General features: G+C 34.9%; 1 protein-coding gene across 1 annotated transcript in view; it reads left to right on the forward strand.

The window, feature by feature from the left end:
- Nucleotides 1-12,304, forward strand: part of IPO8 (importin 8) — a 52,147-nt gene that overhangs the window by 20,618 nt on the left and 19,225 nt on the right. The window contains exons 10-19 of the mRNA XM_075504032.1: nucleotides 779-878; nucleotides 2,553-2,629; nucleotides 3,913-4,029; nucleotides 6,353-6,442; nucleotides 7,132-7,297; nucleotides 7,890-8,050; nucleotides 8,496-8,621; nucleotides 10,406-10,472; nucleotides 11,175-11,300; nucleotides 11,798-11,895. Coding sequence (XP_075360147.1) covers nucleotides 779-878; nucleotides 2,553-2,629; nucleotides 3,913-4,029; nucleotides 6,353-6,442; nucleotides 7,132-7,297; nucleotides 7,890-8,050; nucleotides 8,496-8,621; nucleotides 10,406-10,472; nucleotides 11,175-11,300; nucleotides 11,798-11,895 — 1,128 coding nt within the window. The remainder of the gene's footprint in view (nucleotides 1-778; nucleotides 879-2,552; nucleotides 2,630-3,912; nucleotides 4,030-6,352; nucleotides 6,443-7,131; nucleotides 7,298-7,889; nucleotides 8,051-8,495; nucleotides 8,622-10,405; nucleotides 10,473-11,174; nucleotides 11,301-11,797; nucleotides 11,896-12,304) is intronic.

The following is a 12,304-nucleotide window of genomic DNA, read 5'->3' on the forward strand; positions in this document are numbered from 1 at the left end:
GTCATCGGAGTGATTAAAAAAAACCCAAAAACCCCCACCTGTTTTGCAGTTTTAAAGAAGGTTTCATGAATCTTTCATGCAACAATTGATCTGGGCAAAAAATAGCATTTCTACATGAATGCGGTTGTTTTTTTCAGTATTATGATTACCTCTTATTGCAGATATTGTTAACTCAATTAAACATTCTGTTCCGTAAGTTCTTTATTTTTATTTTTGAAGTCTGCCATTGTCTGTAGATTTGGAATTTCCTAATTGATTGTGGTGCAAAGATAGTGGGCAAAGAGAACATGAACTATGAGGAACTGAACTCTCTTTTAAGGACATGTTTTATAAGAAGTGAACTAAGAAAAAGTGAAAAGTGATTTTCATGCTTTTGTTTTTTCATAATATAAGCTCCCCTGTTGTAGTTAGTTAATCCCATGACTGTTAAGAGGAAGGACTCTGTAATCCATTCTTATGTTAAGTGTTGTATTGATTGGATCCTTCTGCAGAATGCCATGTTCTGCTGGTTATAGACTATGTCCTGAAGTACATATTTTGTACATGGCACTGTATTATTATAAAGTTAGGTTATATAATTACTGCTGTCTGGGACTTTTGCAAAAGGAAAGTATGTATAGTGTAAGTTTATTTCTGTTAGCCAAAATAAAAGAGCGCTGGTTAAAAGAATTTTACTCTTCAGAAAAGTAGGTCTAGTAAATTAGTTCATAGTGGTGGGAAGCTGTACTGGATTTTGATTTTATGTGTACTTACGTGTATTTGACTTCTCTAATATTAGAGTATAACAGAAGAAGTTATATTCTCTCTAATGTGCTACAAAGATGAGGATGAAGAGCTCTGGCAAGAGGATCCATATGAATATATCCGCATGAAATTTGGTAAATGTTTGTGTTTAGCATTTCTTTTCTGCTTTCATCATAACTGTACACTATAGTCCAAATTAACAGCATGGCCACTGTAATGTCTCTGTCTTCACCAGTGTCCTGAACAATAGGAAGAAGAAAATTTGTTTCTTAAATCTCACCAATCTGTAGTTAAAAGAAGAAGATAGATCAAGTGAGTTTTGGCCATTTGGCTGGTCGCTTTAAACTAAATTATTCTCTTAACGTTTTTTTCTACTTCACATGTGCTCAGTGCAGCCCAAATAGACTAGCTTGCTCACTTTTTAATGCCAGTTTCAGAATCCTGAATTGCAGATGTGCCAGCTGTCTGCAAGTTCTTGCAGCTCTCACTTTGACCAGAAGAGGGCTGACTTGCTCTTTCCCTATTGAAAATTGTTAACATCCTCAGCATTTTTTGCCAATTATTATTACTAAATTGTAAGATAGTTAGGTATATGTATTCTTTCAAAAGACACAGTGGAAAATCTTGGGAATATCACATAGGACCATATTATGAATAACTACTTCTATTAAAAGAGTCATGGGATTGAAAAAGAGAAAGGTACTTAAAAAATATAGCAAATTTAGCTGGAAAACTCCAGTAAGCTGGGCACCACAGAGATATGTAGCATTTGGGAATTTTTAATTAGTTGATTTGGGATTAGCATATGTGAAAACAGAATTTAAATGGTCGTAGAATAATTAAAAAAACTTGGAGAGTTGTTATGCAAAAAATTAATCACGATATAGTGTTGATCACTGGGGTACAAATATATTGCTGATTTTTGGTATATTAATTCAGCTCTTTCTCTGTAAGTAGTGAATCCTATTTTTGTATATAGCTGAAACTGTTAAATACAGATTTAAATTATATTGTGGAAGGTAAAAAAAAAAAGCATGCAAGTAAATGAAATTGAAGTTTAGTGAGGCACATTTGGGTTTGGAACAAGAATTCCAGTAGTCTGGTAGTATTTCTTAATCATGTTTTATCTTCAAGTTCTCAGGAAAAGTTAGTGTGTAATTTTAACCACATTTTAAGATTACCTTTTTAGATCTTTTTATTTAATTCAATGTGTGTAGGGATATTTGGATTAGAACATATTTGGCAGCACATTTTTTTTTTTCAAGATATAGATTATATTTTCAATAAGATTAAAGGAGGTTTACTTGTAATGAATGAAGCTAAAAAGCTTCAACTTTCAGCAGATTTAAAACTACCCCAGATCCAAGTAGTTTTTACATACAAAAAGTTTCCCATGAGGTTTTAATCAAATCAAGCCAAAAATGTGTACATATGGTATACAGATGGTACTGGTATGTATTGTTGTTCTTCCTATAGTGGTTTTAATTAAAAAAGCCAGGATTTTTCATCCCTTAAATACATGGTCTCAAAAGAATTAATGAATAAATAACGCATTCCTAATAAAGGGAATGATGAGTGGTCAGTAGATTTGGAAGGCAAGAAGTAAATGCTTTCATAAGCTATGTGACATAAGCTTGGGTCTGACTCTTTAACCATGAAGTGAAGACAGCCATGTCAATAGTTTTGAAGTTACATATTCACCCTGATTTTGTGATATCCCACAAACAGGACAAAAATTTTATTATTATGTCATTTGGAAAAGGAAATTTTTTTTTGCCTCTTTTTTTTTTTTTTTTTTATTTTGTTAGATGTATTTGAGGATTATGCATCCACTACAACAGCAGCACAGAATCTCCTTTATACTGCTGCAAAGAAGAGAAAAGAGGTATGGAACCAGTGGTTTTTAATTATTTGAAGTTTCCTTAATAATGTAATTTTCCCTTAAATTTGAAGATGCTACAGGAAGCTAGTCTTGAAAAATCTACTTGCTAATACATAGTCAAACGCTTTTCTTGGCTGACTGCTATCAATTTTGGGAGAATTAAAATATGTGTGTATGTATAAATAAATAAACAAGTGGATTCCTCTTGCAGCTTTAAAATTAACCTGCTGGATACAAACTGAGTTGGAATAGATGTACTGGTATTTTCCCAAGTTTACAAACAGCCTCTGTCACGAGGCTGTTCTGAGCTTCCCAAACTGTAGCAGGGGGGATAGTAAACCTGATCCTTATTAATTTTCACAGCTGCTATTTAAAATCCTGTTGACAGCAATGAAATTAGCAAGAATGAAACCAACTTCATACAGCTGCTCTTTAAATAAGGATGTAACTTTTCTGTAGATCTTTCTATACTTACAGTGATCTGTGCAAAAGTACCTGGCCAAGCGCTGGTAAGCATATGTCAGTTTGCTAAAACTGCCAACTTTTTTCTGGGTACCATTTTAACATCCAGTAAACATGGAGCTCCGTTTCCAGATGGATTTTCAGAGAAGAGCATAGTCTTTATGTCAGGTGGAATAGCCTGTGACCTTTCTACTTCTTTATTGTCAAAACAGTCCTTGCTGACTGACCACCTCATTTTCATAATTTATACTGAGATGGTCAAAATGTCATAATATCTGAAAAGCACATAATGGTTGTGGAAATGACATTAAACAATTGCCAAGAAACCTTTCTGAGTCTAGTCAACTTTAGAAGTTACTGCCAAAATCGATAGATTAAAATAAGTTTATGAGGTTTTAGTCCAAGCTGTTCTTGAATATATATATGTTCATACATGTATGTACACACATGTATGTATTTGTATATGTGTGAGACAAGCCAGAAGAGAAGTTAAGGGAAAAAAAAAGGGTGAGGTACTGTTTGAACCTCTTGCCTTTTCATCACCTTTTTCTGATTTGCCTCAAGACAGCAACAAAAATACCTTATTTACTATTATTAATGTGAAATTTCAAGGAGATTAATTTAGTTTTGACAAGTGTGGCTGGAAAGTTGAAAAAGGAACCTTCTAAATTTTAACTATGGAAAGATGCTACGCATAGCACCTCACATTTGCTTTGGCCAAGATAAAATTTCAACTTAAAAATGTCATATGAATTTTTTAAACTTAAACAATGCTATTAAAATACTTTGACAAAAGGAGATTGTGTGTTTTCTGTCTCGCATAGGTATTACCAAAAATGATGGCATATTGCTACCAGATTCTGACAGAGCCAAACATTGATCCGAGGAAAAAAGATGGAGCTTTGCATGTTATAGGATCCCTAGCAGATATTTTACTGAAGGTAAGCGGGTAAAGAAGTGAAGAAAGTTTGTAGTTCTTATTATCAACTGCCTTTTCAATAAAAAAATCTTAGCTTATAAAGTATGGCTAGCCCTTAGCCATATTTATAAAGTCTGTAGAGAGCTTGCACGGTGCAATAAGAATCTGAGGGTTTGTTTCTTTAAAAATATTAACGTTCTTTCCTGTTTTTTATATTCCCATTTTATACACAGATTTTTCTTCTCAAGTTTCTCCAAAGCTCTGTTTGTTTGCTTCAGAACAGTCTCTTGGTCCTCTCCTGCTTTACTAGTAAAATGGAAGGGTTTTAAAAAAGCAAACATGCATTCCATCAATAACATTGCCTATGATTCTTTAGCAAACCTCCCAACAGCCTGCACTATTGTCGCCTTCTTCTGGTTCCAGAAAAATGTTCCAGAAAAACATTTACTTAACATGTTGCAGGAATGTTTTGTCTAGCTTTCCAGCTTTCTTACCCTGCAATGTGTGGCTTTAAGTCTTATTTCATCCGCCAGTTGGGAGTTTTGAAAATAACTGGAAAGAGCACAGAGTTTCTATCTTCCTCCATTTTTTATAGACAGTATCTTCAGAATTTTGAGTATTTTTCTGGAATTTAAATACACATTTAATCCACACTGTTGCTTTCTAATGCAATATTGATTACAGTTTCCCTTATGCTTTTGTAGACGGTGGAGTCCAAAGTATGCCCTCTCTCCATGTCCAAAGTATGCCCTCTCTCCATGTCAAAAGTAGCTGCCAAAAAGTTACAACTTTTAGCATGCGAATGGCAGCCTTGTGCTGGAGGCTTCCTTTTAAAAGTAATTTATTTTATTTCATGTGAGTTGTGCAGGATGTGTCTTCACGTTACAAGCAACATCTTACCAATATTTACCATCTATTTTTTACCAATGTACCAGTCCATGATCTGATCTGAAATCCTGAAGCATCAGTAACTTTTGCAGAATTTTTGTACGTTACGTTGTATTGTAAATGCCCTCCCTCATGCTGGAGTATAACAGTGAAAGAGGAAGACATTGTTCGTGTTGTGAGGAGACTTTCATATTGACTGGGGGTTTCCAAACCCATTTATCTCTGTCCTGAGGAAAAAAAAGGGATTTAGTCCAGTATACTGTGCCTATTTGAAATTTTAAGTCTTGAAACATGAGGTTATAATATGCTTTATAAAAGAGTAATAATCCCCAAACACTTCAGACTCCTCTCAACTCTGAATTTCTTGTGTTTGGGATTTGGCAGATAGAAAAATTCCATGAACTGTTTCTGTATACAATACTCAATTTTTAAGTGCTTTCTGGCTGGTGAGCTGACTGAGATGTAGATTGTAAGGAGCTCATAGACACAATGACCCTGCCTTAGCCACCTGGCTCTCCACAGTGGCTCCAGTTTAATGCATGCAAACCTCTGACCTGTGTGCACAAGGGAAAATTCTTTTCCATTCTCTTTGTTTTTTCTCTGCTCAATTCTTCATCTGCCTCTCTGAAGGTTGGGGAATCAGTGTGGGAAAAAATGATGTATGCATTGGTGAAGTAGAAGTGTGATCACCTAAGATATATTTTGTATTGAATGTCCCCTTTCACCCTCTTCCTATCTTAGCCACTGAATCATTCTTTTACATGGTAACACAGTCCCCAGCATGTATCTTTTCTAGTATCCTGGGGCTATAGGTGCTAGGAAAGTCCCAAGTCTCCATGCTGGTGGCCCTGGCTTCCTGTCCAGGGATTCGCCAAGGTTGGAATAATGAAGGATAATTTTCATCGACTATCCTTCTCCAGCCAAGGAGATTTCTGTCACAAAGGAATTATCTTAGTCCATTAATAAACATGAAAAAAGATGTGAGCTATTGTTGTAGTGTGTAAAATAATTAGTTTTGATGCTTATAGTAACAGTAGGACATTTGAAACTCAGATCCGTTTCATACTCAGCTTACTATTAATCTTCAGGTATGTATGTACTCCTTTGTAGGAAGAATGGAGGTACTAGGTTATTGGTCCTAATTAATTTTTAAGAAAAATCAGCTGGAATCAATTGTCTTAAAAAAAATGAAAATTCCAGTTTACAGTATTTTAATGAGTAACGTAGAGTTGAATATTATATGTACAGTTCTTTCACTTATCTGGCTTTGAACTTGCTATGCTTATGAGGTTTGTTCAGTTCAAGGTACGAGATCCAGATCTCTTTGTGAGAGAATACCTTTATTACATAGACAAATCATTGTATTTCCCATGGTTGATAGTTGAAATGGATTACTGGCTAGAATGAAGTATGTAAAATGAATGGTCTCCAAAATTAATTTTTATTTACACCAACAGAAGAGTGTCTTCAGAGATCAAATGGAGCTGATGTTACAGAATCATGTATTTCCATTGTTCATGTCTAACCTGGGGTACCTCAGAGCTAGAGTAAGTTCACCAGTTACATCTATTTCAGTATTTGCCGTGATTCTTTCCTTTGCAGTTTGACTTCATTCTGAATGTTAATGAAAGAAATAAAGCAAATACATAGTAAAATTTCAAATGACGACCTTGTACAGTAATTTTTCAGCATTTTGATTTAAAAAAATGATTTGTCAGTTAAATGAATTGATGGAAAGTCTGTGTCATATTATTGTTTACCTCTTCGATCAGACTGGAGAATTTGAGCAGTGGTTGTGGCCCTTTTGTGACCATTTTTTGTTAGCAGATCTCAATAACTAGAGTGGTTGGATGGCTGTGAAGAATAGGTAGGATTTCCACAGAGTAGATAATGTCAGTTTGAGTGTAGCTTGAAGAAAATCCCCAAGTGCTCATATCAGTCGTAAACAAACAGTTAATTTTCTTTAATTTCTGTTCTGATTTTTTTTCCCCCTAGAAGGACCAAAACTACGAATGCCAATTACGTGCATACTGACTTTATTGGAATTTGGGAAAGGAAAATAAAGAACGGCATCATTGCAAAAACTGTATTACATTTACTGTATGAATACACCATAATTAAGGAAAAAAAAAAGCAATACATGCAAACAGAGAGATCGTTAGCATTGGTTTTGAATCAATGAAAAAATGCTAAAAATTGCAGTAGTCCCTGACTTGCTTTTCTTTTTGTCATGCAGTCCTGTTGGGTACTTCATTCATTCAGTGCTTTGAAATTTCACAATGAGCTAAACTTGAGGAATGCAGTAGAGTTGGCAAAGAAGAGCCTGATTGATGATAAGGAAATGCCTGTCAAAGTAGAAGCAGCCATAGCTCTTCAGACATTAATAAGCAACCAAGAGCAAGGTATGCTACAGATATTCATCAGTTGTATACGCTATTTTTTTTTGTAGAGATGAAGAGGTTGGTGCAGATTTATCTAAACATTTCTACCATTTAAAGACATAGATTTCAGAACATTTCATCATGTTTAGACAGCTTCACTTGCTCATTAGTTACTGTATACATCCCAGAATTCTGACTTCAAGTTTTTACAGCAGGTGTCTTCACAGAAGAAATTAGAATCAACATACATATTAAAAAGAAGTAAATAGCACCTGTCTTTGTTATTCTTTAGTGAAGTGAAATAGTGTGTATGTTTCAGAATGAATGTTGCCTATGTATGAGGGCATGTATTCCCCCAAAAGAGTGGATTTTTGTTGTAGATGCCGTTTCAGTATTGAATATGGTAAATGTACAATTTATTTACTTTGTTAGTCTAACAGTTATGGGCTGTAAAAGTGCCTTGGGTAAGTTTTTTGGCTTTTTTTTTTTTTTAGTGAATTAAACTTTAAAAAATTATTTTGTTCAAGAGTAGTCAGTTACCTGGTAGTTTTGAGATACTGTATATTTGTGTTTATGGATAGTTGATTTCACCTAGTTTCAATTGTTTTTTTAGCCAAGGAGTATGTGAAGCCTTATGTAAGGCCAGTTATGCAAGAGCTCTTGCACATTGTTAGAGAGACGGAAAATGATGATCTTACTAATGTAATCCAGAAGATGATCTGTGAGTACAGTCAGGAAGTAGCTACTATCGCCGTTGACATGACTCAACACCTGGTAAGAGACCATAGTAAAATAACAGTCCAGTCAGAAGCACATGCCTAGTTTGGTAAACATTTAATGAACTTTGTTTGAAGTGCACACTGTTTAAAGTAATCTTTATAAAGGTCCACCTATAGTATTCACAATATTTTTTTTTTCTGTATGAAGCATCTTCAAAACCTATAGGTTTTTCAAAAACTGAATTTTGTCACTGGTTTTAATGAACCAAGCTGTAACTATTTAACATTTCAGATGACTTTACATAGCCAGACTTCTCAAAAAAAGAGGAGTGTTTAATTTTCCATTATTTCCCTTTCAAAAGTAAGGAGCATATTTTTCAGTGCTGACAGCTCTTACAGATAAGGCATTGCTGCTGTTGCATTAGCTGTCTTGGTTTTGCATGACAAATTAGAAATGTGAGTTTGCTCTTGAATGTCAAGTTGGTTGGTTTTTTTCATAGGCTGAAATATTTGGTAAAGTACTTCAGAGTGAGGAATATGAGGAAGTAGAGGACAAAACAGTTATGGCCATGGGCATCTTGCACACAATTGACACTATCCTGACAGTTGTGGAAGATCACAAGGAGGTGAGATTTTCTTTTATACATCTTTTCTCCTGCTGTTCCATGCCTTTTTATTCATGACAACAAACACTTCTATGTACGTTGCATCACTTGACTTGACATGAATGTGCATTTACTATGGCAGAATGGTGAATTAGTACCAAGTGTTCTCTGACAAATTTGAATTTAAAGCCCAATTTACTTTTGTGATTTCTTAATTGTTTAGCTCTCAACTTCGAGGGGAATTTATATCCTGAGGGTAAAATCCTTAGCCCTTATTCTGGTAAATGCGTCGTCAGATAATTGCATTACAGACTGTTAAAATAGATTTTAGGGAGAAATATTTTGCATAAGGCTAATTTGTTACAATGGTGACTCATATTTTGTTGTTTACCCAGCAATTTCTTTGATAGAATTCCTAGGAATTGGTCTCCCAGTTGTGGTGCAAAGTCTACATTTCACATATTTAGGGAAGAAAGAGATTCTTTCTGCTCAGACCACCTGGGCTGACTGAGGTAGGAAGGAGTTCAGTGACTGACCAGAGAGGGAAAGTCAGTCAGTAACTTTAAGCCTAGCTGGCATAAAAGTGCTCTGTCCTGGATTGTTTTGCTTCCTTGATTTACAATGGGAGTGTTTCATTGCAAGTGTGAAATCTTTTTATGGAGCTTATAATTTTAAAAATACATTAATTAAAATACTAATTATTTTCTTGTAAGACCATTGTGTTCCTTTGGATTTCAAAATATCTTTCATTCCTTTACAAGAACCCCTTGCATCTTTTGAAAGATAAAATTAACTCTGGTGGCTAAGCTGAGCATCAGGGATGATAGTCTGAAGTGGATCTTCAGGATTTAGCCTAGGAAAACCTTTGGGGTTGGGGTATTTTTGGTATAAACTTAGCAGCTTTTTTTTTCTGTTGCGTGAAGCACAAACTAAAATATTGTGCAAAGTGCTCCTCATCTCAGGATCTGAAATCATTTTAGAAGTGATGTCAATGATACAGAAATTATATATGAGGCTGAAAACTCCGTAGAAATTCCTTTCACTTTCACCATTAAGTATGGAGAGAGTTTAGGGGATGATAACTTTTGAGTCAAGTGTCTGAAGGTAAGTGGATGAATCTGTGGTCACATACTTAATCCCTTTGCTAGAACAAGCTCAGAAAGCCTGACATCAGCAAGATTATGTCTGTAATGAATGACCTGTGGTAATAATGTGAAATGTCTGTATTTGCTGGTTTTAATTAGACTTACAGTGTGGCAATATAGTTCTCCCTGTAATTTAGTTTAATTCATAAATGTAGTCTCTCTGTCCAACATGGCAAGGCTTCAACTATGCTCCCAATTTCTGCATGTGTTCCTCTTGCTGAGCCTACTCTGGGAAGCTCTCCCATAGACCTTAGGCAAAAGCATCTCTTCCTTTCTTCCTTTTAACCTATTCTACTTCAAAGATTTTGGACAGAGGTTTTATCTCAAACACTTTGAGTACAGTGTTACTTTATATGCAGACAGAACAACAGATACAGTTTTTGATAGGATCTGTAGAATAACCATAAAATAAGATATTTTTTTTAAATAAAGAAAAATGCTGTAAGTGACAAGTTTTAAAGCAGTACTGTTTATTGAAAATTTGAGTACTTACATCAGTAAGACCTTATTTCATAATATTGTGATTGTTAATGCAGCATTTAAAAAGTGATAGAAGCCTTTTTGCTTTGAAGAACTTCTCAGACTGAATTAGTCAAATACATTGATTAAATTACTGTATTTCTAAGTTCTTAAATAAACTGCTTTATGTTTTTATTTCAGATAACTCAACAGCTCGAGAGCATTTGTTTACAGATCATTGGCCTTGTTTTGCAGAAACATGTTATAGGTATGTTTTAGAGATAATTTTTAGAAAATCATTACATGTTTTTACATTAAAAATTCTTAAATTAATTATTGCAAACAATACTATCTTCCTGAGCAGAACTTCATCTTTTTTTGTGTGTGCTTCCTTAAAGAAAAAAAGATACTAATTTTCAGTTATGATTTGTTTCTCCTGGTCTCCTCTTGTACATTAGTCAGGCTGGTTGTTGTGTTTTGGAGGTCAGACTCAAAAGCAGAAGATGCAGTTCTGATTATAGTCCTAGCTAGCTGCATTAAAGGACAACGTCTACAATTACATGAGTATTTTATGGACATGGTCTACAATTAAATTACTGCTTTATCAGTACCCTGCACTGAAGAGCCACACAGTTTTGTGATAAGGCCTTTAAGAAAAAACAAAGGTTGAGAAAATAAAAAAATTTTTCAGTAAATCGTTTAGAAACAATGTCTTCGATGTGCTGGTAATAGATTTTTCTGGTGTGTATTTATAATGAAAAACTATGCATATTGTTGTAAGTATAGCCAACATGAGGCCCATCTAAAAGAGTCTTTTCCAATTTGTATTATTTTTCTACGTATGGATTTAGTTACTAATTGCTGTCTTCTAGTTGTTATATGACTTGGGGCTTGGCTTCAGATTTCAAGGTATTTACAAGCTAAATTTATTTTTTAAAGCACCCTACTTAAAATTCTTTCTCCTTTGCAGAGTTTTATGAAGAAATTCTCTCCTTGGCCTACAGCTTGACATGCCAGATGATTTCACCTCAAATGTGGCAGCTTTTAGGTGTTCTATACGAGGTTTTCCAGCAGGATTGCTTTGAGTACTTTGCAGGTATGATCACTTCTATTCTATTGATGTTTCCACTGTTTGGGAATTCATGTCTAAAACCCACCTTAATAAGGGTTGCTTCCATTTAGTGTCTTGGTTTAAAATGATCATGTATTTGAGTCATGCCCTGACCGTCTGTTTAGTGTGGGAGTATAACAGGAGCATATTTAAGTAGGAGAAGCATGTTCAAATCTGTGAGTGTGATCAGTTATTGTAGGAGGTCCTGAACTCAGAGAAAGCTGAAATATACAGAGTTAATGTGAAACTACAAATTAATTAATTAAAATGTAGTCCTATTCTATTTCCTCTTCTGAGAATACACCCTGCATGGTGCACCTTATGAAGAATTCTGCTAGAATAGACTTTTGCAGAGTTTGAATTTCCAACCATGTCCAAGAATCTGAGCTGATGGAACCCATTATAGGACTACAGCCTCACTGGTTAGCACTTGCATGGATTAGTTTGTAATTTTTTTCTCCTTTGCTCTCCCTGTTCTGCAGATATGATGCCTCTCTTGCACAATTATGTGACCATTGACACCGATACTTTACTGTCTAACCCAAAGCATTTAGAGATCATTTATGCTATGTGTAAAAAGGTAAGGCTTCTGATTCTTACTGTTGTGCTTATCACTGGTACTTAACAATCAGATTAGCTGAGTGACCTGAACATGCCAGGTGGTGGCCAGTCATTTCGGAACGAAATGAAATTTGGTCTCGGCTCAGTTCCGAGTACACATAGCACCTTCACGCTTTTTAAGTGACATGCTTTTTAAAACCTACATACACAAATCTGTGTGGGAGAAAGTTGCTGTTCGTCTTGACTCTCTTCTATGAACAGCTGGTTCGATAAATAGAGGAATTAATGAAGCCTGATTTCCTTGGGTTGTGTATCTTGCGATTGGATTCTGTAGTTGTCAGCTAAGGTGCGAATTCATTTGAAGTTCTTACTTTTATAATGTTTTTCTTTTATGCTGATTCTCTCATGTATAATAAAGTATGAGATCA

The sequence above is a fragment of the Mycteria americana genome, chromosome 1, assembly GCF_035582795.1.
Source record: "Mycteria americana isolate JAX WOST 10 ecotype Jacksonville Zoo and Gardens chromosome 1, USCA_MyAme_1.0, whole genome shotgun sequence".
Taxonomy (NCBI): domain Eukaryota; kingdom Metazoa; phylum Chordata; class Aves; order Ciconiiformes; family Ciconiidae; genus Mycteria; species Mycteria americana.